Source organism: Cataglyphis hispanica, chromosome 17 (assembly GCF_021464435.1).
Source record: "Cataglyphis hispanica isolate Lineage 1 chromosome 17, ULB_Chis1_1.0, whole genome shotgun sequence".
Taxonomy (NCBI): Eukaryota; Metazoa; Arthropoda; class Insecta; order Hymenoptera; family Formicidae; genus Cataglyphis; species Cataglyphis hispanica.
This window is the reverse complement of record NC_065970.1, coordinates 762090-789789: the sequence shown is the minus strand read 5'-3', so window position 1 is coordinate 789789 and position 27700 is coordinate 762090. Positions and strand designations below refer to the sequence as shown.

Genomic DNA, 27700 nt, shown 5'->3' with positions numbered 1-27700 from the left:
CTCAAGCGACTTTATTCTAATGTCGATCGTACTCTGTATAATAGTAACGAAATAATTAATTAATTGTCGAAAGTCGAGAAAACCACGACTTAATCGACGATAGACCGGCCGATCTGATCGCTTAACAATGCGCCTTATACTAATAAGTCGCTAGAAGGTTCTTGTGGAATTACTTTCGGCTGGAGAACGAGCATCTGTACAACGTAGGCAAGTTCCGGGCAGTGCGGGATATCTCCATAGGACCCATCACACGCGACGAAGACGATGATATCAGGAACGTGATCCGTCTAATGGACAATGCGAACGACGATAACGACGATGATAATGATGATGACAACAATGATAATGATGATGACAACAATGATAATCAAGATGACAACAACGATAATGAAGATGACAACAACGATAATGAAGATGACAACAACGATAATGAAGATGAATTAGTGGAATCCCATGATTTGCAAAGTTTGACACGTTGTAATTTGTCTTTTTTTAATTTGTATATTTAAAGATATATAATTTGTATGTTTTACGTATATTTAAATTTGACTTATTTTTGAATTCGATAAAATACCATTTGATTTGCACATTTTTCTTAATCTCATTGGACGTATTAAATTATATAACAGTTTGCACGATATATGTGAATTCTTTTTTCAGCTTTTATAAATTGCAAATATGTATATATGTATAGAGAGAGTGGGAGAAATTGAGCAGTTATATAATATTGGAATGTTTGCTCGATAGGCGCTTCATCTGGAATTTCTTCCGTTTGGAAAACGAACATTTGAACAATTGCGGAAAGTTTCGAGCCGTGCGGGACATCTCAGTCGCGCCGGTTGACTGTTCGGATCAGACGCACATATTGCGAATGATGGACGCTTCTGACGGCGTGATAAACCGCAGGAGAAAACAAAAAGTTGACGAAAAGCGTAAGCCGATTCGGTTACTTTTGAGGGGCGAATCTCTCATGGATGACATTTGAGGCGATGATCATTTAGCTATGCATAGCTAAATCAATTTTTGTACTGTCTTATAGCTTTGATTTCGTCAAATTATTATGACAGCTGATTAAATTGACAAAACAAGAAATTGTGTTGATTGTAGATTCCGGAGGATTCAAGCGTTGAATTATTTATATGGGATATATTAATTAGATTAATCTCGACATAATTAAAGATTACGATTATGTGTAAGTAAGTGTTCTTGTCATCGAGAATCAAATGATGCAAATACAAATCAAAAGAACATATAAAAGATTATATCGAACGTTAAAAACTGATATAGTTTTACTTCGCTGTACCTTGATTAAATAAATGATTGTTACAAAGTGAAACATTATGTTTCTAAGGACAATGACATTCAGACGCGTGTCTGATAAAGTGACTAGATTGAACATTACATCGAAAGTATACAACTCGAAAACGTCTCGGTCTCGCTATCATTATATCAACGATATCCTTCTTTTCCTGATAATCCCAAAGCAACAGATGTATCAGTATCCACCATTGAAACATACATCATATAAATACTGGAGAAAAAAAACATCATTTCCTCATCATCTAACATTGACCAGTTGAGTATGAACGAAGAGTGACGTCCCAGCAGACGGTGAATTAAAATCATAGCGAACCGAAATAAATCCTCATATGCGGGTGTGCGGAATAGTGGGGACATATGGTAGCAGTTTAATGACACCTAATGCACTCATATAAATCGCCGGTATGGATGGCGGAGAAGCAAGAGGGAGGAGTCGGTGAAGAGTCGCATTTTCGAAGAACGAAACTCAGAGTACTCGCTCGTGCGACGTCGAGACGAAGGCGAGACGTGGGAGGGCGATAGTCTCAGTGGTGGTCGGTTTATTGATTGAATGTGAAACCGCGCGTCAACCGCGCAAGCTCGCCGTCCGCCCTGAATGAAGTGACGTGCTTTCTCGCATATGGAGACGCGAATAGAGTGACGATAGGATCGTCGTACATCTCGTGTGGACAGTCCTCGGTAGTCGAGCAGCAGCGACGACGACTATTACGAGAGGATGCTCCTTCGGCGGGGCTGCACTTGGCTAACGCTGATGCCGCTCCTGCTGAGCTTGTCCATCGGCGAGCTCAGCTTTTATAGGGGTAAGTAAAGTAGAGAATATATGATCTCAGGAGACAACGTCTCCAGGGGGAATGACACGATAACATTACTGAAGGATAGTCACTTGTAACCTTTCGTGTTAATTATAAAAGCGGAAAAAACTGATCCGTTGAATGTCGAAATCATATTGACAGAATATTTCGTGCTAATTTATACACTTGATTGGTCTACAAGGAAAAAAATATGTTACAGGGAAAAGATCTTTGAGGATATTAGAGAATGATCTTTTAGTAAAATATATAGAAAGTTTATTTTCTCTCTAAATAATATTTTCGTTTCAGATTGCAGAAGAAATCTAAGAAATTGAAAATTTGAAAATGAAAACAATTGACTGCGATACAATGATTTATTAACATTAGTTACATTTGATTGTCTCTTTTTTTAGAGAAAACTTTTTTATTTTTATTACTAAGAGTCGAAAATTTTATCTGAAACACAAAAGTTCAATACGCTTATATTAAAGAATTCATTCTTTTTAAATAAAAATTTAAAGAAACAAAAAAAAGAAAAGAGAAATTTTATTTATTTTAAAATGATGTAAAAACTAATTATATATTATTTGTATTATATAATAAAAGGACTTTATATCTTGTTATATATATGATTTATGATTATGATGAGAAGATAATCCGCAGCAACATCATCTTTGCTTTGAGATATCTCATATCTCGAAGCGTATCACATAATTAAGACTTATTGAAGATCAAAGGTAAATTGCGGGATTTTGTGTGATTAGAGAATTTGATTCAAAGCTTGCCTTGTGATGAGTGATTAGTGTAATGATTTTGACATAGAATTTTACGAAGAAGTTTTAAGACGCTAATTTTTCCAGTCGGTGTTATCGGAATGCGTGTTATATCTTAACCACAGGAAACCCGTTTCTACGTGCTGAGGAAAACGACAGGAAGCTCGATGATAACAATTCAAACTCGATACAATTCCAGTTTAATTCATAATGTTTCAGTTTGCAACATTAATTGGATAAAACGGAAAAATAATGCGATTATGACATAAGCAAATTCCACTATCAATTGCAGTTTCGCAAATCAATATCTCATTGTGCAGAAAACTGTCTCCGTTATTTGAGAAGAAATAATTTTCTATATATTCTTACATCATAAGTCGAGTGCTAAAGGAAGACCGCATCATGGAATATTTATGTAACACAATTTTTTTTATTATTTAAAGAGAATAATGTCTTTTGAAAAACGTAATAAACAAAAAAATATGATACAATTGAAAAGATAAAATAATTTTTCGACAAAGGGAAATAATTATTTTAATAGTAATGGAAATAAACGATATATATAGCGATGAGCCATAGACTGACATTGCATTTTAAAGATTAAATACATATAAACTCGAGTGCTTTCAATTTTCATTCTCATGATGTACTTAATGCTATATGTAACTATTACTTTTACTTCCTCGTTGTCAAATACAAGTTTCATATTAGAAATTAGCCATTAGAATAAAGCTGGTAATTGGCGTTGACGTTTGATATTGACGTTATTGATTAGTAAAAGCGCGGAAATGAGAATGCGGTTCTCATTTCCTCAAATTGACATTACGCAGATGCGCTCCCGGAAACGTCGAAGGACATCGCGCTGAAACGCTTGGCCCGTTATCTGGAAGCGCACCGTCTTCAGCAGCGTCTTCATCGCTCGCATCTGGCCACATTCCTGTCGCCTATGTACAAGAAACACAGCAATTTTCAGCAGCTGAACCATGAGGACGAACGCAGAATCGTCGAGTTCCTAGCCAATAGAAAGGCCGCCGAGGACAGCCTGAATCAAAAATTGAAAGCGTGGTTGGAACGTCAATATCATTCATTCAAAAATCAAGATTCGAATGTCAATCAGATCACGAGTCAGGATTCGGAATTTTTCGATAATCTGGATAACAAGTATTCGGATTATCCCGAGGGGAAACAGCCGGACGAGACGAACAATGATTATTTCTCCAAGGATCTTGAATATGGGCGAACCTTCGATGTGGATAGAGGGGGAACGATGGAGAAACCTGTCGTAAATACTTTCCACAAGTATATAAATCACAATCCCGCGGGCATCTTCTTACATCATGAGGGTGGGAGAGAAACAACACGACCGGCATCGCCGGCGGCAGAGGCAATTGAGCCGGAATTTACGTATAGTTTTGACAACCCGAATCTCGAGGAGAACCATCCTTTTGCGGTGGCACCAAACGATCTCAGATACTACGACGCACCATTCTCGTCGGGTAAACATTCGCACTGATTGAGCCTCTTATTAATTATTCTTGTCCTAAAGAGCAATACTTCTCAATCTATTTTTACGCATGAAATCCTGCAAAGAACACAAAAGTTATTGCGGATTTCCTACCTATTATCCATGCATCATCTCTTTCCAAAATTGAACTACAAGTTTTTGATACCTTATAATTTAAAAATATAATATTCTAATATCTAATATTCTAGTAATATAAATAAAGGAAAATAAATCTTATTGAATTTCTCTTATGCAGAGTTTACATATGGAATATAATCAATAAAAAATGGCTTTGATATATATTATTATTCTTTTGTGCATTTCTATTAAGTTTTTTTCCTTAAAAAAGATGCGAATTATTATCGAATTTTTTTCTATTACATATTAGTTATCTTTTAATTTGCAATTAATTTTTATCACGTAGATTCTTCTTGACCTTAGTCTAAGGAGACCAGTTTGAGAAGCATTGCCCTAGAGTCTTGAAAGGGTCAAATTACATCAACTTAAGTCTATACAAGTCTCGATAATATCTAGTCATTTATTTTTAACTCCTTTTTATAAACTTTTCCTTTTTATAAACTCTTCTTTTTTTATAAACATATTGACCTATTGATAAGAATATAGAGAGAGTTATTATCTTTTGCTTCTTTTTCAAAGACAATCTTTATGAATGTAATTAAAAATTCTGGAATTTATGTAACTTGTAGACAATCGGCAAGACGTATCAGGAACGAATTGGCAAGAGAAAGAAGCGGCGAATAAGGAGTCAATATTGATAAAACACGAAGACAACATGCGAAACATCAACCAGAAGACACCGAAGGAATTGGTCGTACTTGGCGCGTCGAAACCGGACGGATCTGACGGATCTGAATTTCATCCATTGATAGTGCCCATAAATCACGACTTAAATAATGATATCTATTTCATCGGTAAGCGGAGAGAAAATGTGAAATATGGCGATTGCAAGAGAATGGATCGATCGACACGATTGATGTTTCTTTTTTTTAGCCATAGTCGCCGGTTGCAGCGCAGCAGCGATGTTCGCTTTGGTATTGATCAGTTTAACATGGTGCAGGTAATGCTGGTTACAATAATTGGTTTTTTTGTCACGCTCGTTTTGCTTCTTTTCGCAGCATTTTATTTTATTTTTTAGACTACAACGTGGTGCGAAAGCTGCAGCGGACATAGAGTATCCTGCTTATGGCGTAACAGGACCGAACAAGGATGTGTCGCCTTCCGGTGACCAGAGGCTCGCTCAGTCTGCTCAGATGTACCATTTCCAACATCAGAAGCAACAAATTATCGCCATGGAAAAGTGAATTCACTATCTCTATATAAAGAGAGAGAGAGAGGGGGGGAGGGGAGAGAAAGGGAGGGAGGGAGAGAGAGAGAGAATGGAAAATATTTAAATAAAAAAAAAATGTTTTATATATATATAAAGGGGAAACACTGTTTGTTGCAGTCGCACTTCTGCAACGAGGGATCCGGGTTCTCTCTCAGAAGCAGAGAGTGACGAGGAAAACGAGGAAGGTGACTACACCGTTTATGAGTGTCCGGGACTTGCTTCTGTGAGTATTTTTCATAAACTACATTTTTTTGAACTCAAAACCAATACCAAACATTCGTTTCCAAAATCTCAGATTACAAATATTAATTCTAACAGCGGTTTTCAATGATTTCTGTGTTAAAGACGGGCGAGATGGAGGTGAAAAATCCGATGTTCCACGACGATCCTACCCCGGCAACGCCGGCGGCGCAAAGCAACAACAAAGAAGAGGACCACATATAGTTTCAGTAAAGTAGAGAAGGAGAGAGAATCAACCATGTGCGCGCGTAATTCGAAGAAATCTTCCCTGGTGCTTAGCTCACTGTTAACGTACCATATCGGAAATGTTTATCTATTATATTTGAGTGTATACACAACTTTAATATTTATATACGACGCGAAAGGCAGTGTTTTACAGAAAGGGGAGGGGAAATCGATATTTAGAATGATTGATGTTTTACTCTTCGTTCCGGAAATAAGACAACTCTTATGAGCGTCTACATTGATATGGAAAATCAGAGCACGGTAAACATACAAGTCGATAAGTATGCATCAGCGATTTTATGTGAATGGATTTTTGTTAGCATCTGTTGTTTGTGGCCTTTCGATCGATTTAATTTTACGAAACGTCGATGCTTTTCTAAAGAAATTTAATCCTAAAAATTATTAATTTTTTCCGAAAGATACAGTTTTAGCTGATAAAATTCCACAAACATTATATAAAAAAACAGTTTGCACCATTTTCTTCCTGCGCGAAACGCGATACGTTGATTCTTCTAGCATCAAAACATTAAATTGTCGACTGCACTTATGAGTTAAGGTAACGAAATTTTTGAAAAGAAAGACGACGAATTAATCAACGTGTAAAATCGCTCGTTTGTTCGAGGACACCCAACTATTTTCTAATGTTGTGACGTACTATAGTTTGTACTTTCATAGCAGGAACATAATTACCGTACGGTTATCGTATTATTTTTCTATGACTCGTTATCCGCCGCTGCGCAGTTCGGTTATCCGATAGTCATTTTGGTGGATGTTTGACAGAATACGTCTATTAAATACGTGTGTTGCACGCCGCAATGGTATACCAAAATCTATTCTTTGAGATATTTATATACTCCTTTAAAAGTAAAGAAAGAAGAAACCAATAACTGCTTTAATTTGAAACGCTATTCGAATTTGTTTTGTAACCGAAATATATATATATGGAAAGTTATACGGTAATATTGTACAAAATTATATAATTGATTATAAATCTCAGAAAAATTTGAAACACACACATATACTTTCATATACATTTTTTTAGAATATACATACATTAATATCATATTAAATGACATTTCACAAAGTATATTTGTTTTAATATACATAGATAGAACACGATCGGATGATTTTTATTGAAATGTGGAAATATCTTCTTTCGAAAAATAGCAACAAAATGTCAAGAAGTTACACATTACAAATGTCAAGAAGTCAGAAAGTTATGAAGGGGCTTCAACTTTATTAATGTGTTATTAATTCTAGATATATATATTCATAAGACACAAAGTTAACGAGTTTCTCGCAAACTATTTTGCGTGATAATATTTTATCAAGATATATTTATCATAAAAAAATATATATTTCGATCTAATCGATCTTTCGAAAAAAATTAAAATATTTGAGTTTATGCTCTTTTTTTATTATATTTATATTTTATTATTATATTTTATTATATTTTTATTATATTTTTTTATTATATTTAAGTACGGAATTGTTGACAATGTGTTTTAAATGGTGATACTAAATAGTTTTATCTGAGTTAAAGCAAATTGTTTATAAGATTAATGTTTTTTAATTGTGTTTATTTTATTTTTATCCTTATCTCTAGTAATTGTATCCCAAGTTATCTTCTGCTTTATGTGATATAAGAAAGTCAATATAGCATGAGCTGTGCAAACATACAAATTGAGTTGTATGTTTTCCACTTTTACACCTTTCGAGATGCAGTATTTCTTTATGAACAATAATCTCACAAATATGCTTATTGCAAGGAAACTGTTTTTTCAACAGTTACCAATAGATACACACAACACATTCACATACACATATAATATTTGTTGGCTTAAAAAGACAATATATTTTATTTTTCTATGATAATCGCGTCATTGTTAGCTATTTAAAGAGAATTTATAAATCTGCTACTAATCTTCTAAGTCGAAAATGTGCAGAGTTACTATTTATTTTAGTAAATATCAAATGTCTATATATTTAATGCAAAGCGAATAGGAGCGAGTATGTAGCATTGTTTTGCGTTATTGCTGTTACAAGATCTATCTTTATTCGCCGTTATGCTGGAGAGCATAATGATACATAAGATCTCGCGATATAAAAAGCTCTTCCTTTTTCTCTATCAATATATATCATTATAAGTGATTAATGTACCTCTTAGCCAATGAGTGTGATGATACGTTAAAAGCATGAATCTATGTTTCTAGTCTTCTCTACTGACACTAACGACATTATATATTATTATACAAATATACATTATCTATAAGCCGCGTAAAAAAAGAAAAAAAAAAAACAAAAAAACAGAATACTATGAAAGGACAATCTGTGTACAAATAGACTATTGGTATATAGCGATTTGTAGTACATGATTGTGCATATTGTGTGTCCACATCCCGGAATAGGAAATTATCTGTCGATTGAATTAAATTTAATTCTATTATATCGCATTAAAATTACAGTGTCTTTCCCTTGCAATATCCGTCTACTTAAATTGTGATTAAGCGAATTATACAAAATATTCTTACTATTATTTTTTCACTTCTACTAAATCAAAAAAGAAATCTTAGAGAATGTAAAGAGAAAGAAATATATACATATATACATATAAATTATATAGATATAATGTATTATTATTTTATTAAAATAAATTATTTATTTTATAAAGTATCTCCTCTTCACACACATACACACACACACACACACACATATATATATATATATATATATATACATATATATACATATACATATATATATATATATACATACATATATATATACATATATACATACATATATATATATATATATATATATATATATATATGTCATCGCGTGGAATTAAGAGCGAACAACGAAATAATGTGTATACATACGGATCGAAGATTTGAAGTGGCGGAGCGGAATACCACGTGTCCCGTTTGCGCATGATCGTACGCATAGTTCATGTGTTTCGTTTCTACACAAAAACACCACGCCACTGCATCAGGTATATATAGTGCAGCGCGAGCATAGCATAGCTTTCAGTCTAGCGCAATTATTATGCCGTTGCTCGTGCCGTAACATAACAGTGTTCATTGAAGGAAACCTCGTGCCGCACATCGCAAACGATCACCGATGCGTCATCGCGTTCCGAGAAGAACATAGCTCGAGGAAGAAGAGGACGAGCGAGAAACGTCGCGCGCTAGTGTTGCGAGTCAAAGAAATCCCGAGGCCCCGACCAGCTGATTCGGAGTCGGAGCGGCACCATCTTGCGCTCCCGGGCTCACGAAGACGCGTGATGGAACATTGTCATCGACGATTGACAAGGACATTGCCAACGATGTGGCCGATACCGACGATGCCGACAAAGATGCACGAATCGGAGTTTTATTGTTTTTACGTAAAGGAAACAGCAGATAACAAATCTGGCAAGAATATTTTCTTTTCGACTCTGCTTAACTTGGACTTGAAGTTGCTGCGGACAAATCTGGTGAGTCGCGTTCTCTCTCTCTCTCTCTCTCTCTCTCTCTCTCTCTCTCTGTATTTAGCGCGAATTATTTTAAGGCAACATCTCGAAAAATCGCATCTTTCCACCTGGTTAGTATCATTTCACGGTGTCAATCGTAATATTTGTATGAATACATATCTCTCGATGCGAAAATATATCGATTTGCGGATATAACGATAATTCGAGATGAAAACCTCTACATTTTGTCGTGTTTAAAAGAAAATTGTTGTTCATACTCACTGGAATTAAAACATTTTCAATTTTGCGCTTACAAAGCGAAAGATGTAATAATTAATATTGTGTAAAACTTTGTGTAGGAGATATCAACCTCCTCTTCCCCTATATTAAATATATATTTAGTATCTATTTTATATTTATATATAGTACCAACATTTCAATGCAATGCATGATAATATAAGAGAATGACAAGTCATTTTATATGACGCGAATGATTATTTAAATAGCAATTTATACATACAATAAGTATACGCGAGCGCATGCAAGAGCAGTGATATTTTTTAAATTGTATTTATTCACTTATTCTCTCGTTTACATTGATATCTTTCTCTTTCTCTGTTTTTCGCATTAATTTATATCTCATAAATTTGCAAAGCTTTATTATTTGCGTCGTGAAAACGATGCAAATAACATTCGCGAATTGAAAAATATTGATTTAACGAATTTATTTTAATGAATTTATTATCAATTTTCACATTTTTTCGGAGCATCCTCTGTGAATTAAATATAGAATAACACTTTCGTGTTTATTGTAGAGGAAGTTATTTGGAGTGCCAGAAAATAGACGCATTTTCTACATCGACGATGACGGAGACAATGTTCCGATCGATTCGGAATGTGAGTTTCATGAGGCATTGAAGGTACACATTTTATATATACAAGATATAAGATTACAATCATTAAGCCGATTATTAAGTAGAATAATAGAATTGTTTTCGAGTTTTACTTCTCTTATTTTTTTTTTCTATTTAATATTGCGTAGGATTTTTTTATCTTGGATATATAATTATATTTTTATATTGAAGTATTTTTATATTGATTTTTGTGCGAGACAATTTGTATCGCGTGTTTCAATCCGAATTTGAAGATTGGAGAAGGATTGACGCAAGCTATTTAGAATCATTGAAAATCTTTCGTTTTAGCTCGCAAAAAATGCTTTCAAGATGAATAACGCAATTCCATTGATTGTGGGATCTTTTAACTTGTCAAACGATGAAACATTTTCTTATATGCACGAGAACCGTTTAGACAAAGAACAATTAGGGAATGTCGATGTCAATCCGACATGGAAGGGGAATTCATGGAATGATATTTTTATTTTTCCTGACCCTTGGATACCGCTTTTTTTCTATGAATCCCATACACTCTCCAAAGACACCATTTACTCAAAGAGAAAAATGGATCTTGAACACGACGAACAAAGGCATATAAACTATAAATTGTTGAATCAAAAGAGATTAGATGCAAAACAATGTAACGAATCAAACGAGACAAAAGTTCGAACGGACGAACAGACGGAATCGAAGGACCTGGATGTTCAAGGGGAATTGAAGCCTTTGTTACAGCACTGTTCGGATGCTTTGCCTCCTTTGTGGTTTACAAAATACATGGAATCGGTAAGCGCTGCTAATTTCCATTTGTGTATTTTTATATCAGCAGTATTTTATAATCAGCGAAAATTTTGTCCAACTCGCTTTTTATTTATTTATATAAAATGATTATTTTTATTATTTTTATTATTCACTTGTTCCCTGCATTATGATATTAATATTAACATTTGGATAAAAACATTTATATAAAAAATTATAGCATAGCTTTAAATAAAATATAATCAAAATGAAAGACATGTACCCGCAAAACGAGTTGATCTTATCGATCCGTAGATGAAGAAAGACATGGTGTCCACAATTACTAATGAAGTGGTGGAAAACGTAACAAAGGCGCTGACCGAACGCTTGGATTCTCTTATGTTTTCGTCGCTTAAGAATCAGTCTGGAAATCAGTCTTCTTCTTTCGCACGATATCCTCAATGCTCTTCGGATTCAAACGAGGACAACCAAAAGAAGATAAAATCTCAGAACAAGCAACAGTTGAGTGATGTGTCGATCGAATGCGTGGACGAATCGCAAAACAACACCATGAAAAATATACAGATGAAGAAAGATGTAATATCCACAATTACCAACGAAGTAGTGAAAGAAGTGACAGAATTGTTGGACAAAATTCCTGTGGATTCTCTTACACCTGTCTCGTCCAAAGATCCTTTACGAAACCAATTTCTTTCGCATTTTCCTTCTTCGACACGACTTTCCCAAAATACTTTCGATTCGTATTTGAATGAGAAGAATCAAAAAACGATAAAATCTCAGAATAAGGAGCAATCGAGTGATAACATTTCAACCGTGACAGTGAACGAATCGTCGCGATATTCGAAAATTCTGGAAAATTGCACGCGATTGTTGCAAAAGAGACTTATCGACGACGCGATTCGTGCGAATGCCGAGAAGGAAAAAAAGAAAAGGCAACATCAGCAAATCACTCAAACAATCGTTGACGTGAGCGGCAACAGCGGAAGAGAAAAAGAGCAATCCGTTCAGAACAACACGCGAGAGGATCTGATTTCTCAGAAGAACCTGCCTCTGCAAATGGATTCGAAACTGTCCAACGACAGAGTTTATTTAGAGATGTATAAACTGGTAGAAAAGGAGCTTCGTATGAATTGCTCTGTCACAGGACATCAAATGTTGAATGAGGATTTCCTTAATAGAGACATCTGCGATACCGAGAAGGATGTACCGTACAACTTGCCTAGTTCCTGGTCGTACAATCAAGAAAAGAAGGAAGAAAAGGAAAAGGAAGAAGTTGACGACGCTTTCGAAATCATCCAGATACCTGCTTTAAATGATGATTATACCTTATTTATACCTTTTGAAGAATCCGCCATCGAACAACAGCACCACGATAGCAATCGAGATTCGCCCAGCTTCGAACTACTTTCTGAACCGCCTTCGCCGCCGAGCTCCATACACTTAAACGAAGATCATTTCTCGGCAAATGAAGAAAAGCTTGAACTACAATTTATGAAAACAAATTCGAGCGATCCCATTTATGTGATGGACGTCCATGGCAAGATCTTTAATGGCGAACATCAGATGACGAATCCCGACGAATGTGTCAATGTCAACTTGAAAAAACAACCCGATGTTACTTATTTTTTTGCAGAGGATAAAGATCTTTTGACGGAGGATGAGGACGAGGCACATTCTTCAAAGTCATCGTGCGCGGAGCATCAGTCGAATGAGCGAAAAAGCTCTCGAGATAATGCAAACAGTTCGTATGATGACGTGAGAAATTCACACGCAAGTTATCTAACTGTTCAAACTCACTGCGATTCAAAGACGCAGTCACAATGTAGCTGTCAGTCACAAACCGACTCTGGTGACTTTACACAAAGCTTCCACTCGCATACTACGTCGGTCACCGACGACACTACTGATATATATGTTCACACTCAAGTCAGAAGTATGTATAATGAGCCGGTAATAACGACAACCAAGGATGTACGAGAAACGACAACAACGGCGACGGCGACTCCGAAAAACAACCACGATGTACGCGTGGACGGTGGTTGGACAAAAGAAATTAGAACAAACGAAAAATATCGCCACAAATGTTCAAACAATTATCCAGAATACTCATGCACACCGAACAACAATTGTTCCTGTTCGCGAGATTCTTCTTTCGGTGCTTCATGTCAGTCTTATCGGGCGAGTAGATCCTCGGACAGATCATGCTCCAATATAGGATCGAGAAAGACATCTGGTAGTGAACAAGCACTGCTGAACACCGCCGATTCTGTTCACATCCTGCCGGAGACGCTGGTCAGCGCAGCCGCGCAAGTCGGCTCGTTCGCTTACGACACTGCTCGTGAAATGTTCGACAAGCTACGTGCACATACGGTGAGAACGAGAGTAAAGTTGCAAAGTTTTTGAAAATATGCATAACACATGCAAAAAACGTAGAACAATGATGCTTTTGTGAAATTGTTGCGAAACAATCACCAAAATGATTTTCTTTATTTTAGAAGGAGGATCCTCTTAAACGCCGCGGCGGAGTAAAATGCGAGAACAAAAAACCCTTCCCCGTCGGCCATCTGCCGTTCTACTAACGAATTTCTAATCACGAGCCTTTGTTAGAGTTAATAGACTAAGCGCTATACAAGATTGCTAAATAAATTCACTGTTAGGCAATGGGTAAGTAACGCAGATCGCAATTCGCGAGTGCGTGTTTTCTTCAGGTACTTGAAGCACGGTATATGTATATGGAACGGCGCTTTAGTCGTTTATATCATACTCAAGGATTTCGTAGTTTATGCGGTGAATAAAATTGAATTTCGTACATCGATAAATAATTTACCGAGAAATATCGAATGTACGGAATGTTTCATAATTAACGAAAAAAGAAATTTCAACCGTAACTGAATCAGTAGAACGAGAATTTCTATAGAAGAAACGGCAAGGAATGTTGAAACACATTCTGTGTATATATACGAGTAATTCTTAATTGCATGCGATGAATAAGAATCTCCCAAAAAAACATCCCAAAAACAAAGTGTTCTTTATGGATAATCATGTTTCAATTTATTGCGTGAAATTAAGTATCACTGTATATGTGATAGTATTCATCAGTAATGGTTTACGCTATAGCATAAAATGTCAAAATTGATCGTAGTTGTTTTTAGAATTAAAGAACGGTTTACATGTTAAATAAAAATAAAATGACGAAAGCGATGAGAAAAGAAAAGATAATTTTGAGTCGGTAAGAAATAAAGATGGATTTTTAAGGAAAATTCTTCCGTGTTGCATATTAGAGGCAAATTGACGAGGCGGATTTCACTTCTGTTTGTGTACTTCTTTCGACAGAATGAAAAATGGTACAATTTCTAAAAATTTAATTTTTAATGATAAAAGTATACGAAAAAGTGATCTGGTGATCAAAATTTTATTTACTCGTGAATAAATATAAGAATATTTATTGCATTTGATGTCCGAAATTATATATTGGTATCAATCTTGAAATGAAAGGGCGGAATATATATTAGGGCTGAATTGTCATTGTTGGCCTATGCGGATGATTTTGCGAATGCAGGGATAATTGCGATTCAATCTTTGATAAAGACATTACCCTGCATATTGGGGTTTAGCGGGAAAATTGTTGCCTGCTGACAGTCTTTTCGATCCAAAAAATCAATCAAGATTATTATTTCTCCGCAGCATATGCGTTTTGATGATAAGAATCCATCGACACTGAATATTTACGCGACTTATTGCACTCTCGAGATTATCGAATCATATGACACATTGTTGTTTTGCTAGAGCTTGTGAAAACTTAGCCGGATTTGTAGAAATAAATGTTATAGATACAAACACATCGAGACTTACAGTTCTCTAATGATTTTGCAATCTGAATTGCTTTGATAATTTTTGAATGTATCCAATTTTCTACTTTTGTGTCTTGTTCAATTTAAATAATCATCGTTCAATCGTCATTAATTTCATTATCGCTTCCTTCTCATGAAAAAACATGTATATACATCTTTCGCTTAAAATTGATAACATCGGACAAAAATCTCTGGTTATATAAATATTAATCATATCATCATATTTACAAAATTACGATAGCACTCTCGTTCATTTATTAAATTTCTAATAACATTCACGCACAATATACATATAAGTTAAATAATTAATTTTTCAATCTCTAACAATTCCTAATCTTATAATTATTGCTGCACGATTTATACAAGTATCAATTACATTATTCTTAGTTATTATTATACAGTTTTTGTTAATTTTATTTTAATATTGCAAGAGGACATGTATGTGAAAACTCATAAAATTTTTTAATCATAAAATCTTTGAAATTTTAAATACTATCCCAAAATAAAAGATGATACCCTATCATCTTTTTATACGGTTTAAACACATTACTCATGAATTCAATGCAATGTGTATCTCTCAAATCTATATAAATTTTTTTTAATGAAATTTCTATTGTAAAAAGAAATAACTTTATGAAAAATTCACACATTTTGTCGCACTCGAGGATGATGTGTTCAGATATTTGATAAAAACAGAATTTCGAATATTTTTGACAGAGCTGTTGTGCTTCTTCCTTCGTTCGAACAAGAGAACATATGAAAATTATGATTTCTCGCTCAATCGTCCCGCTCTTATCATCATTTCTCGTCCTCTTTGTAGGTCGGATTAACATTACCCTTTTTTTCTTCTAGAGATATGGCCTCTTCACTGACTTCCTCTTGTGGCATTTCCACGTACTTGTAGAATATGGTCATCACGGCAAATATCGCTATAATCACCGCCATCAGACCGGCATACAAGAAAATCTCGTAGACCTGCGGAATAAATAAATATAAAGATTTCCCAAAATTCAATCTGCGATTTACCTGACGATGTCTTCTGATTAATTCGTCAATTTTTCTTCAATATAATCAGTTGCAAAAATAATTTAGGTAAGAATTTAAGTAATATATCGGATGCCACATACGCGAATAATAGAAAAACATAAAATCTATTACACTTTTTAATAAAAAAATTCCGTATAAGAACGGAACAAAAATCGTGAAATTTATTTTGTGAAATGAATACGTTGATCTCAACAAAACAAATATAATCAAATTAAAATTAAAAATTAAAAATTTTTAAACTGATATCGTGAGAATTGTAGACAACATGGACTCAACAAAGAATACTGGAAAATTGCGCATATCAATTGCATAATTGGATGTGAACTGCTTACCTGCCGCTGGAAAGGACGCGAACCTTTTATGATGACCACGATAAGATTACCGAAAGCCACGCTCAACAACCAACCTGCTTGTAATAGAGATTTCATACTCTCCGGCGCCTGAGTGAAGGCGAATTGCAGACCCGTTATAGAGAACATCACCTCGGCCATCGTGATGATGATGTATTGCGGCAACATGTAGACCATGTGAAGCGAATTGGGCTGTGTGACCGTGATTATTTCACCGGTAATGTTACTACCTTCTTTGACCGATATATAACTACCCACTACGGTGTATGCTCCGCCGAGTTTAAAGGACACCTTCGTCTTCAGCAAATAATTATCCAGATAGACATCGTACGTGTCTGGTTTCTCGAATTGTTTCAGCTTCGAAGGCGCGAAAACCGAGCTATTGACTGTTATTAACAATGCCGTCTCGTTCGATTCGCTATAGACAAATCTCAGGCTGGAATTGCGGTTCATTTCGGGCGCTAAATATATGAGACCGCGAACTGCCGGTTTACCCTTATCCGGTTTATCCACATCATCTTTGTAGTAATCTTTCAGTCCTTTGGGTGTTATGACCCAAGACAACGCGGTAGCTTCTTTGGCCACAATTTCTCCTGAAAGAGATTACTACTAATGTAGGCGGTAAGATTGTAGTATCTATACAATTCCTGATTTTTTTACCTGGTACTTCATTATCCAACTCAGTGTAGCCTTTATTTCTGCATGTTGTGAAATTCGCTGTGTAGGATAATGTAACCGAGCCTTTCGCTTCTACTTTTAAATCCGACCACATATTCAGTGGCTTTATTTCAGCTTTCTGTTCTGTATTCCTATTCGTTACGTATCGTAGAGATACGGGACAATTCATTGTATTAAAAATTCGGATTTGAGCGAGTCCTTCTGACGGTAATATTGGATAAGTTTTCTGGAATAAAATATAGAAAACAAATTTTATTTTATAATATAAAAATCGATTGTATTATTGCATGATACGGGGAAAAAATTGTTTCTTCAATACCTCGAGTTCTAATTCGACAAGACCGGCCGCGATAAAGGCCACACTGGCCAAGAATCCGCCGACAACGAGTTTTTTCAAGGGCGTGTTGATTACGTGTACCTTGGCGAAAACCGGATAGATGCAGGTTTCAAAGATGGGTATGAAGATGATGATCAGTAACGGATTGAGGGCTTGCAGTTGATCAGGTAGCAATACAAAGCTGCCTATCTGACCGTCCATCCGCGTTGCTTGAAACGTCCATTGAGAGCCCTGCTGATCGTAGAGCGCCCAGAATATTGGCAACGGTATGAACAGTTTCAGAACCCGCAATGCGGCCTTAATATCTTCGATTAGATTCTTTTCGTACTTATCCTCGGCATGATCGAGCCAGTGATCGCATTTCCTTCCTTTCTTCTTTACTTTATTAAAGATTGCGTTCTAATTTTTTGGAACAAAAAAAATATTTTAAAAGATCTCCGATTTGAATTAAAAAAAAAAATTTGAATAAAAAAATAAAAGTTTAGAAAAAATTAATTTCTATTTTTGTAATATAAAAATATTTCTAGAAATATAAGAATAGATTGAATAGATACAAATGATTGAAAAGATTCATAAAATCACAATGATTCATAAATTCTAAGAGCTGTAAAAAATTATTACATTTAGAAATTTGTCCCACTCTTCTATGTACACTACTATTATGCATTCGATTAAACCATGTGTGTTTCAAGAATAATATTTTTCTTTTTTTTATGGCAGATTATGGATATAATTCTTATTGTGAATTTTTGGATGTTTAATCGCGAAAAATTCTTTGAGATGATGCGAAAACTTACGCAAATGCACTTGGAAACCTTGAGAATAAGATTACCCATAGGTTGCACTATTTTATACATTCTTTTTCCCGAGACGAATATTACTGAAAATAAGACTTGATTAATAAAATTCTATTCTCTAGCAATATTTTCTTAATAGTGAAATAAAATGTATTTCATTCCTTACCAATCGATATAATCATTAAAATAGCCGGTACCAGAAATGCCAGAGAGAAGCATTCGTCCTCGAAGCATTCTGTGTCGCGTAGGACTGGAGTAAGCAAAGTAGAGATCAGAGAACCCGTGTTAATGGAAAAGTAGAAAAGGGAAAAGAACATTGCCAAATATCGTTCCTGTTGAGGCAAGATGAACTGATCACCTCCGAAAGCTGACACGCAAGGTTTTATCCCGCCTGTGCCAAGCGCAATCAAAAGTAAGCCTATCATAGACAATTCCCTGGAAAATGAAAGTTGAGATTCTATATTTTTTCTTCATCGACAGAATTTATAGAAAATCAATTTTCAAATCAAATAGCATTTGAACAATATGTAAATTTATGCTCTATTTAATATTTAAATACAGGAAAGTTTTTTTTTAATAACGTTGAAATATGTTTAAGATAAAGAAAAAAAAAATATAAAAAGTGTAAAATTGTAAAAAATTATTTATAAAACGCGTAATAATTTTAATGCGTATATGTTTAATTTTAGAGTTGCGTTTTAGATATATTCTGATACTGACCTTGCAGGTAGTCCGAAAGGAGGTGTTGCACTTGCAGATAAAAGCAGCTGTCCAATCGCGTAAATAATGCTCACATAAAAAATGGTGCGATACTTGCCGAGCCAGGAATCAGATACAATTGCACCCAGTAGCGGGAAAAAATAGACGAAACAGATGAAAACATGATAGATCATTGTGGCTGTATCTTCGCTGTACTTTAGCATGTCACTCAAGTACAACGCTAAGATGGCTGAAAAATAATTACGTATCTGCAGTCCAATAAAGCGACATTTATAATAAAATTATAAAAATACACTTAAATGTAATATATACATTTAAATATACAATAATTCTATTTTAATTGCATTAGATACTAAAGGGAAACTAAAGTAATTTTCAATTGAAAATATCACATAGAAAATTTCCACTTTATTATATTATGTAAGACGTATTTAGAAAAAAATATAGGTATATATATATATATATATATATATATATATATATATATATACGTCTTACATAAATATAATAAAGTGGAAATTTTCTATGTGATATTTCCAATTGAAAATTACTTTAGTTTCTCTACTTTAGTCGTAGAAATATAATTAGAAACAATTGTTCTAATTATCACAGTACCATTTTGAAATTATATAGATCGCACAGAATGTAATAGGCGTTAGTTAATACTTATATGTTGAATTGATAGTAATTATTTATATACTTACTACGCATTCCATAGAAAGAGAATCTCTCGCAAAATTCATTGGTGACAATGAAAAATACTGATTTGGGGTACTTTAACTTCTGAAAAGTTTTAAAAAAGATAATTCAATTCTCTTTCGCTTCAATAAGATATTTAATGTGATGTAATGATTTTTAATGTGATTATTTGCTAATATTTTTTTTTACAGTTTTTAAAATAATAATTCTTTGCCACACATAGATTTGAGTTAAATAGCTCGGTAATTAATTCTTTAAATTAATATATTTTTTAATAGCTTCATATTTTTAAATTAAAAATTTTTTTATATTAAAGTAAAATTCACTTTTTCAATTCATCAAACATAAATTATATTCTAATTATGAGTTATCTCTCTCATCTTGAATTGTCCAACAATGTTCATTTTCCATTAGACGATTCTAACGTTATTACATTGACCCGATTAACACCATTGTTACGGCATAGGCACATTCATTTTCCAGTATTTTCTAGCGTAAAATGCGAAGGACGGCTGGACTATCAGTATGCCAAGCGACATGAATTTAACAATTCAGGATACAGACTTAAGACGCGATAATAAAATGAACATGCTGTTTTAAATAACAAAATATGTACGATACCTTTTAATTAAGAAAAATATACTTTTTGATATTTACTTGCTTTAGAAAAAAATAAAATTTAAAAATGAGAAAAATATGTGCAGCAGTAGAAAGATTTAAACAAGGGAAGAAGGGAAAGAGAGAAATTTATGAGATATATTGTAGAATAAGAATATATTTTTCATATTCTTCATAAATTCATGCAAAATTAATTTAAGAATGCATTTATGATATTTTTAATATCAGATTTCTTAAAGTAAGATCATTCGTGGATTACACAAAGAACCTTGATACAGCAAATTCAAGGTATGTTTTTATTCCAAAAAAAAACTTAGTTGCATGAAGAGAAATCATTATAGAATGAATAAAATTATATAATAAGCACGAATTCTCTCAATTTCATTTCAAATTTTCATTAATTTTCATTCATTTAATTCATTTCAATCAATGATATCAAATTCATATCAATGATAACAATATGTTCTGATGGATCATGATAGTGCATGCAAGTATCGTTATAAAATTTGATTGCAAATTGTATTGCGACATCGATCGATGCAAAGTGTTGTATATATTTTTATGCCTTAAATGACAGTTAACACATAAAGATTTGCACGACAAAACTTTAGTAATTAAATTTTTAATTAAAATTTTACGCAAACAATAACATTAACATTATTATTTAGATTTGAGAAAAATCTTGCATTAAGCAGATGTTTAAATGTCGATAAAAAAAAAAAAAAACAAAAAAAAAAAACAGAAAAACATCGTTAATAATGAATATTAGAATCACTTTCGAAGAAATGCATTAATATTTTATAAAAATAAAATAAATATGAATAAATAAATGGATTGCTTATATAATGTATAATATTATTATATCTTAAATGTATTCTTCTAATCTATTTTGGTTTAAAATTTGATGTAATTTAAAAAAAAATTATAATTTTAATATCGCTCCAAGAATTTGTGAGATTAAAGAGTCATACGATTTTTAAGACACCCTATATACGATAATTATACTGGAATTTTAATTATTTGCACAACTAAATTTTCCTAAATGGGGCGATACATTCACGGATCGTTAAAAATAATTGGGATATATAGGATTTTTACAGGAGTAAAAAGGCGTTCTTCTTCAACGATTAAAGTGCTTGAATTGTTCGATCGATTACAGATATATTCTTTATCTGCAATATCTATATGTTTATCTTTCATCTGACAATTTCAGAACGATCCAAGGATCCAAATATATGATATAGTATGGCAATAATTACTAATTTTCTCATTATAATTGTTTAAATGGAAATCGATTTGTCTCGAGTTATCGCACGAATGGATTGCGAAACTTGAAGAAAGACTTCTGGCTTAGAGAAAGTATAATGATCGACCGCAATTAAGAGAATTAGTCGAATGTGTCGAGGTGAATGGAATTGAGTCAGTGAACCACAGTGCTCAATTTAAAAACTGATTCATCCTTCAAAGCTACTCAGCTGTTGGGATGATTTAAGTCGCATTTAAATCGTAATATATATTGGTCTCTCAAGTGTAAAAAATATACAGAAACAAAAATATATAGGGCGTCGCACTATCGCATTATTTCTTAATTAATGATATAACAATGATTCTTTAATAAATTTAAAGTCAACGTTTTTTTCTTTGCAAATATTTTGAAAAGATCGTCATTCAATCTGTGTCTTTCTAATCTTTAGCATTATATATATCTTTATAATTAAACTTTAAATTTTATTAAAACAAACTGTCTAAATAAACTGAAAAATGTGATTTCATAATTGATTTCCGAAGTTTAGTTTGTAAAAAATGCTTTTTTTCCATCATTTATAATTTAAAAATTATTGATGTTTTCATATTCATTTTGTTAAGAAAAAATTGACTAAAATCGTTAAAAAGTAATATGCAACACCTTGTATACATAAATTATTAACATATATTATCCATCCAGATAAATTTAAGTGTACGAAGATATGAATGAAAATATCAATGAATATATCATGGGTTCAATTCGATTTAATTTCTACTAAAAAATCGAGACCTCGAAAATTAGAAAATTATATCACGCTATTATTAATTAGTCTTACGTTATATTTTTTAAATAAAAATGCATAAACGAGAAGTCATTATTTTCTTAATTTTTATTTTACAAAGTTTCAAAGTGTTCTTTTGGTATAGCAAAACTAGTTTCTATTCTAACACTATGATGGATTGAGCTATTATTAAAGTTACCCAACGAGCAATTGCAAGTATCGAAAGTTATAGAGCGACTGGTCGCGATAAGTATGATAACATATGATGATAAATTTTACCTGTTGCACGTGCATCTTATTGAGGACCATGTTGAGTTGAGATCAAGATACAACTATAGAAATCAATATCGATTCACTAGCACGAAAATCGAGTGATTGTTTTATCTAATGGGAACCGTTTAGTCTCAATATCTCACCAAGTGCACAAGTGGATGCTTTACATTCCCAGTAAGCAAAAAATACTTATTGCTAGGTCAAACATTTCAAAATGTTGATTTTATGTATTCTTTGCACGTCCTCGCGTATTTTTAGAAATATTACTCGATAAGATATATGCGAATATCCTCGAATATTATAAAAATGTTCTATACCAGATATTATATATTATTTTAATAACATTGTATCAATAATTTTTTCGCTTATTGGGGACCGACGACGAGATCGGAGAATGACAGCAAACGAGCGCTCGTCGTCGTTTGATGACTCCGCTCGTACGCGCTTATACATCGAGACTGACAACGGCCAGCGAAGACTAAGTTCGCTAACAGAGAGTAGAGGTAGGCAATACTCCATCGCATATACGAGTGTGTGTCTCGAAGTCGATATAAAAAACGCTCGACGGTATGACGATATTGACGATATACACTACATCGTGGAGTGTGCTAGTATTTGGAACGATGTGAAAGTGCGACCAAACGATCGTTCTCCAGGTAACTCGAGTGCTTGGAGAACGTGACAGTTCTCTTTTTCATGTCTGAGGTCGAGATATTACGATTTCGCGATTGACAAGATTATCATCGCCGAGTGTGTTGAGACGAATAAATTAAATGTAAATATATCTTAGTTTGCAATAACTGATATTCTCGATTCTCTCCTTCTCTTGCTCTCTCTTTCAAGAGATTAAAGGGAGCAATATTATTGATTAAAAAGAGAGAAAAGAAGTGATGGAATAGAGCCAGTGCAACGAAATAAATCTATCCATGTCAAAGTAAACGTTATCTTCGACTAATAATAGAATTGCAATTCTTATGTGAATTGCTAATCTTGTTGATGATGTAATAGCAGAAACACACATTTTTTATACATAATTATCAGTATACGTTGAATAATTATAGTTCAGAGGAAATGCGGATGTTTATCGATTCCGTTTGTTCAGATTCTTTTTCCGGTAAGATAATCGCATATATGTGTTATCTCTTTTATCTATGTATTATTTGCAACTTATCTATTGTATAGAACAATTTTGTATGAAATCATTACGTTAGTTGATTGCAATCGAATTGTTATTACGATTGTATCTTTTGTTTACAACGAGAGTTATCGCGAGAGATAGATATTATTATATGCGCAAAAATCGAAATTTCTGTTTATCTAAACTTATTTCCACTGCGACAATTAAAAAAGAATGCTAATCGAGTTTAATTTTCGTAATCTTTTTAATCGCGCGTACTTTTTTGTCAAGGAAAATTTATTAAACATTGAGAAATGCTTTTGAAAATTTACGACGCTTCTGCTAAAATATAATATGTATTATACGTCGTTCTTTTTTTGCGCATTTACTCTGGAACTGGAACGTCGCCTGCGTTGCGGAATCCGTCGTAAAACAGATGCAAAATGTTTCTTCGACGATTTCGAAATTACGAAGTGTGAAGACCACGCGGTTTTGCCGACAAAAGATCATGGTGATTCTCATATTTTTAGTTTTTTCTTTCTTCTTGGTGAATTTCTTTAACGATCGTTCCATACGAAAATGTTTGCTCCTTACTGCAATGGATTATGCAACGCGCTTAAATGCGCAGTAATAATGATAACTTTTCGATCTTCGAAATAACGTTTAATCGCTGTAAAGCGAAAGTAATATGCTGCAACGCATATTTTTACCAAGGCTCATCACTTTGGAAATGGATAAAATTATCTGACAAGATTACGTACGCACGATATAATGAACGTTGATATTCCTATTTATCTGTCCACAATCTTATCGCTCTCTATTATATATTGTACAAATATATTTTGACGTAAATCATTAAACCAATTTCATCAATATTTACGAATTAAATAAGTTTAAATCTCACCTTTTCTTGTTCCTCGACATTGATCTGGTTGTCTGGATGATCTGAAACACATAAAATATCAATATTAAGGATAAAACAATTGATTCTTCTATCAAATTATTGAGACAGGCCATAAAAAAACAATATAAAAATCAAAATTGATAAAATATGCTAAACTATAAAAATCGCTTTTGCCATCAAGAAATTGTCTAAAAAAATGAAACAAAATGAAGAATGTTGTCCTAATTTTGAAAGCAGACACACATTACATTGACGGTCGCTCAGTAGGAATTTATCTGAACAATTTAATTCATCATATATGATAGATTTGTATGCGCAATTTTGAATACCGGTATAAACCGGATTTAATGAGTTTTAAATTTGTCTATACGATAATTAATGCTTAATACAAGATTGGGTAATCCGTTCATTTATTCAAGAGATCAATTTGAACCATTATCTCAATAGCCCGTTTAATCTAATTATATATAAAATATCTAATAAATATAAATCAAAAAATTAATTCTGTCACAGAGATCGAAACAATTTTTTATATCTAACAAAATTAATTAATTAATGTATTTTTATTAGATCTTTTTAAGATCTTTTGAAAATTTAATAACGTTACTTTGTTGTGCAAATAAAATGAAGAGAGATAAAGAACGTATAAGAATAGAGATAGAGAATTGAAATATTACACAAAAAAAATTTATCGAATATTATCTAAGTACTCCAAATCCTCAAGTTCTTTCGTCAACACCTTGTATATTATAAAGCAATAAAATAAATTATAACTCAATCGCGAATATTCAATCTGTGAAAATTTATGTGAGTATCTGAATGATAATGATTATGCAAGAGAATCGCGGGAGTCGTGGATCCAGTCGAGAGTAGATACAGCGATCGGTGATCATTTGAGCCGATCATCAATATTCATAACAGTAACGGCGAATTTGTGTGCGGCTGTTTAAATTAGGTCATGATCCAAACGCGCCCATTAAAAGGATCATTATGCGAATTCCGATTAAATCGCCAAATAAAAATTTTATCAATTTATGTCGGGGGATCTGCCGTTCGCAAAACTACGTTATCGTTTATTTTATTTTTTTTTTTTAAGATAGTTTCTGCGATTGTAACATAGGATTTTTAATCAGATAGCACGCGAACAATAATGCGAACACAATGTGTTCGCATCATCTTTTGACTTCGTTCCGTTACTCAACAATTTCTTATCGCACTTTCTGTATTAATTACCACGATTCCAAGATTAATGTCATTATTTCAAACTGACAAAAAGATAGTAGTATCGCAATACTTCCCAATTATTTACTGCTGACCATATCAGCGACGGATGCAATACTCGACATTCTTGGGAAAGAGATAAGAAAATTGTGTATTGTACTCGATTAAGAGATTTTCACGGAGCTCTAAATTATTATTTTAATAAAATTGCTACATCTCTATAAGTTTTATCGTTTGATTTACATGATTAATAAACTAATTCGCTGTTGAAACAATTACGATTACAATCAAAGGATATCTTCTTAATCACTTTTCCTTTTTATCCTAACAATAAATAATGAAATTGTACTTGTTGAATTTGCGAGATAATTATGTTTATATTTCTTAAGAGCAATTTTGTTATTGCTCGTGTACGTTCGTGAGTTCATAAATTATTTAAATGATTGGTTAATCAGTTTCCTACTTACGAGAGATAAGAAATTCGTACTTCGATAATCTAAATAAACATTTGATCGAATTAATTAATTAGCTTGTATTTCTACAGACATGAATGAAACGTTTATTAATATTATATTACTTTTACATTTTGTTAGCGTTCATTCGATCTTATTTCTTTAACTTTCATCTATATATTTATTAAGAATGCAATTATTTAATTGACAATTTGATATACACATGTGTTTCTATCATTGAAATTGATTGATTGTTGTAATCGAATTATAATTTAAACAAAAAAACGATCAATTACAATTAGCAACTGGAAAAATGTTTGATTTACAAAAAGATGTTTATTTTTATTATCGAAAGCACAATAATATGATTACAGAAATTTATCGAAGGAAAGCGTGTCCTCGTTTCCACAATAGCGTGGATCACATGTATCCGATCGATGTGAGAGAAACCAAACATTTACAATGGACAGTGATCGAACAATTTTTCTAAACATTAAGAAACGATCTTCTCTTTCTCATCTTCTTTCCACGTTTTTATCTTTCTTTTTATGTAAAAAATAGCTAGTTTATCTTATTTTTTTATTCAATAGAGATCAAAGGGCAAAAATTTGACTATTTTTTCTTTCTTTTTTAAAATAATTAGATACCTTGAATCTCATTTTCGGAATTCTTTCTCTTCGTTACATCCAAAGTGTTCATCTTCACCGATTCTCTGTTCTGTCCAGCTTACTCTCGCGACAATGACTGATCCGTCTTTTCGTAATACCGACTGTGTAGACTATATCTTTCCTTTTCATCTTATCTATCAAAACCTGCAGGCCTGAACAAATCGGATTACTGAGACGCGAGTTTATCGCGATATTATGCTTGAAAATCTCGAGATTCCGCGTACTAGTGCGAAGAAAATGTCGTTGGCGATTTGGATTTTCCATGTGAATCATCGTATAATTTTTCCGCATCAATTTGCTGCAAAAGTTTTATATATTATATTACATAATAATCAAAAATATAAAATTTATAAATTCAACTTTTATCAACCAAGATCAATAATCGTAATAAAAGCACGTAATAAAAGAAAATTGTTTTCATTTATCATATCGATGATATAAAATAAGATAATATTTTTTTGCAGCTTCGTTCTTGTCTCGATCAAGTATATTCACCCTCTTATCCATCGTTTATATACGGAAGAACTCGAAATCAGGTTGCAGCAGATCGTATCCTTTTTTTTACGAGGAACAACGTCGTCTTGCTCCACGACGAGCACAGGAAAGTGGCGTATAAGAAAAACATGTCCAACGATTA

At 33.1% G+C, this 27700-nt stretch overlaps 5 protein-coding genes across 11 annotated transcripts in view; 3 read left to right on the top strand and 2 right to left on the bottom strand.

Moving 5' to 3' along the window:
• Nucleotides 1–1336, top strand: part of LOC126856091 (xenotropic and polytropic retrovirus receptor 1-like) — a 4983-nt gene extending 3647 nt beyond the window's left edge. For 2 of the 5 annotated variants that reach the window (XM_050604287.1, XM_050604291.1), the window contains one exon: nucleotides 748–1336. In XM_050604287.1, coding sequence (XP_050460244.1) covers nucleotides 748–985 — 238 coding nt within the window. In that variant the 3' untranslated portion in view covers nucleotides 986–1336. Of the gene's footprint in view, nucleotides 1–44 lie in introns of all 5 variants that reach the window. The other 3 variants (XR_007688328.1, XM_050604288.1, XM_050604289.1) reach the window with 3 other exon arrangements.
• The window catches only part of LOC126856102 (methyltransferase-like protein 17, mitochondrial), a 15429-nt gene extending 6205 nt beyond the window's left edge, over nucleotides 1–9224 (bottom strand). Inside the window, exon 1 of the mRNA XM_050604308.1 lies at nucleotides 9084–9224. The gene's annotated coding sequence lies outside the window, so the exon portion shown is untranslated. The remainder of the gene's footprint in view (nucleotides 1–9083) is intronic.
• LOC126856101 (uncharacterized) lies at nucleotides 1482–8874 on the top strand. Its single transcript, XM_050604305.1, has 7 exons — nucleotides 1482–2120; nucleotides 3715–4380; nucleotides 5096–5320; nucleotides 5400–5466; nucleotides 5545–5706; nucleotides 5854–5959; nucleotides 6082–8874. Exons 1-7 carry the CDS (start codon nucleotides 2036–2038, stop codon nucleotides 6178–6180), a joined length of 1410 nt encoding a protein of 469 aa, XP_050460262.1. The 5' UTR covers nucleotides 1482–2035; the 3' UTR covers nucleotides 6181–8874.
• On the top strand, nucleotides 9060–16164 carry LOC126856082 (uncharacterized). 2 transcript variants are annotated; one of them, XR_007688327.1, is made up of 7 exons: nucleotides 9060–9196; nucleotides 9291–9679; nucleotides 10471–10575; nucleotides 10858–11331; nucleotides 11599–13674; nucleotides 13800–13968; nucleotides 16008–16164. XR_007688327.1 is itself a non-coding variant. In XM_050604265.1 (6 exons), exons 1-6 carry the CDS (start codon nucleotides 9154–9156, stop codon nucleotides 13881–13883), a joined length of 3171 nt encoding a protein of 1056 aa, XP_050460222.1. In that variant the 5' UTR covers nucleotides 9060–9153; the 3' UTR covers nucleotides 13884–15145. The 2 variants fall into 2 exon arrangements, 1 of the variants encoding a protein (XP_050460222.1); XM_050604265.1 differs by lacking the exon at nucleotides 16008–16164 and having other exon boundaries at nucleotides 13800–15145.
• LOC126856089 (peptide transporter family 1) lies at nucleotides 15388–27700 on the bottom strand. Of its 2 annotated transcripts, XM_050604282.1 has the most exons (11): nucleotides 27559–27700; nucleotides 27043–27361; nucleotides 24723–24763; nucleotides 19789–19867; nucleotides 19085–19313; nucleotides 18531–18799; nucleotides 18365–18447; nucleotides 17550–17966; nucleotides 17213–17456; nucleotides 16535–17145; nucleotides 15388–16130 (listed from the first exon to the last, which is right to left on the bottom strand). In XM_050604282.1, the coding sequence occupies exons 2-11, from the start codon at nucleotides 27092–27094 to the stop codon at nucleotides 15954–15956; spliced, it is 2202 nt and encodes a 733-aa protein (XP_050460239.1). In that variant the 5' UTR covers nucleotides 27095–27361; nucleotides 27559–27700; the 3' UTR covers nucleotides 15388–15953. The 2 variants fall into 2 exon arrangements, with proteins under 2 accessions (XP_050460239.1, XP_050460240.1); XM_050604283.1 differs by lacking the exons at nucleotides 24723–24763; nucleotides 27043–27361; nucleotides 27559–27700 and adding an exon at nucleotides 22708–24655.

Coding starts and splice junctions, on each gene's coding strand:
- LOC126856101 (XM_050604305.1), top strand. CDS start 2,036: ATGCTCCTTCGGCGGGGCTGCACTTGGCTAACGCTGATGCCGCTCCTG. Junction 2,121..3,714: donor CGAGCTCAGCTTTTATAGGG/GTAAGTAAAGTA, acceptor GACATTACGCAG/ATGCGCTCCCGGAAACGTCG. Junction 4,381..5,095: donor CGACGCACCATTCTCGTCGG/GTAAACATTCGC, acceptor TGTAACTTGTAG/ACAATCGGCAAGACGTATCA.
- LOC126856082 (XM_050604265.1), top strand. CDS start 9,154: ATGTGTTTCGTTTCTACACAAAAACACCACGCCACTGCATCAG. Junction 9,197..9,290: donor ACACCACGCCACTGCATCAG/GTATATATAGTG, acceptor TGTTCATTGAAG/GAAACCTCGTGCCGCACATC. Junction 11,332..11,598: donor TTACAAAATACATGGAATCG/GTAAGCGCTGCT, acceptor ATCGATCCGTAG/ATGAAGAAAGACATGGTGTC.
- LOC126856089 (XM_050604282.1), bottom strand. CDS start 27,094: ATGAACACTTTGGATGTAACGAAGAGAAAGAATTCCGAAAATGAGATT. Junction 19,868..24,722: donor ATGTCGAGGAACAAGAAAAG/GTGAGATTTAAA, acceptor AAAACTTTTCAG/AAGTTAAAGTACCCCAAATC. Junction 17,457..17,549: donor TTGTCGAATTAGAACTCGAG/GTATTGAAGAAA, acceptor ATTTTATTCCAG/AAAACTTATCCAATATTACC.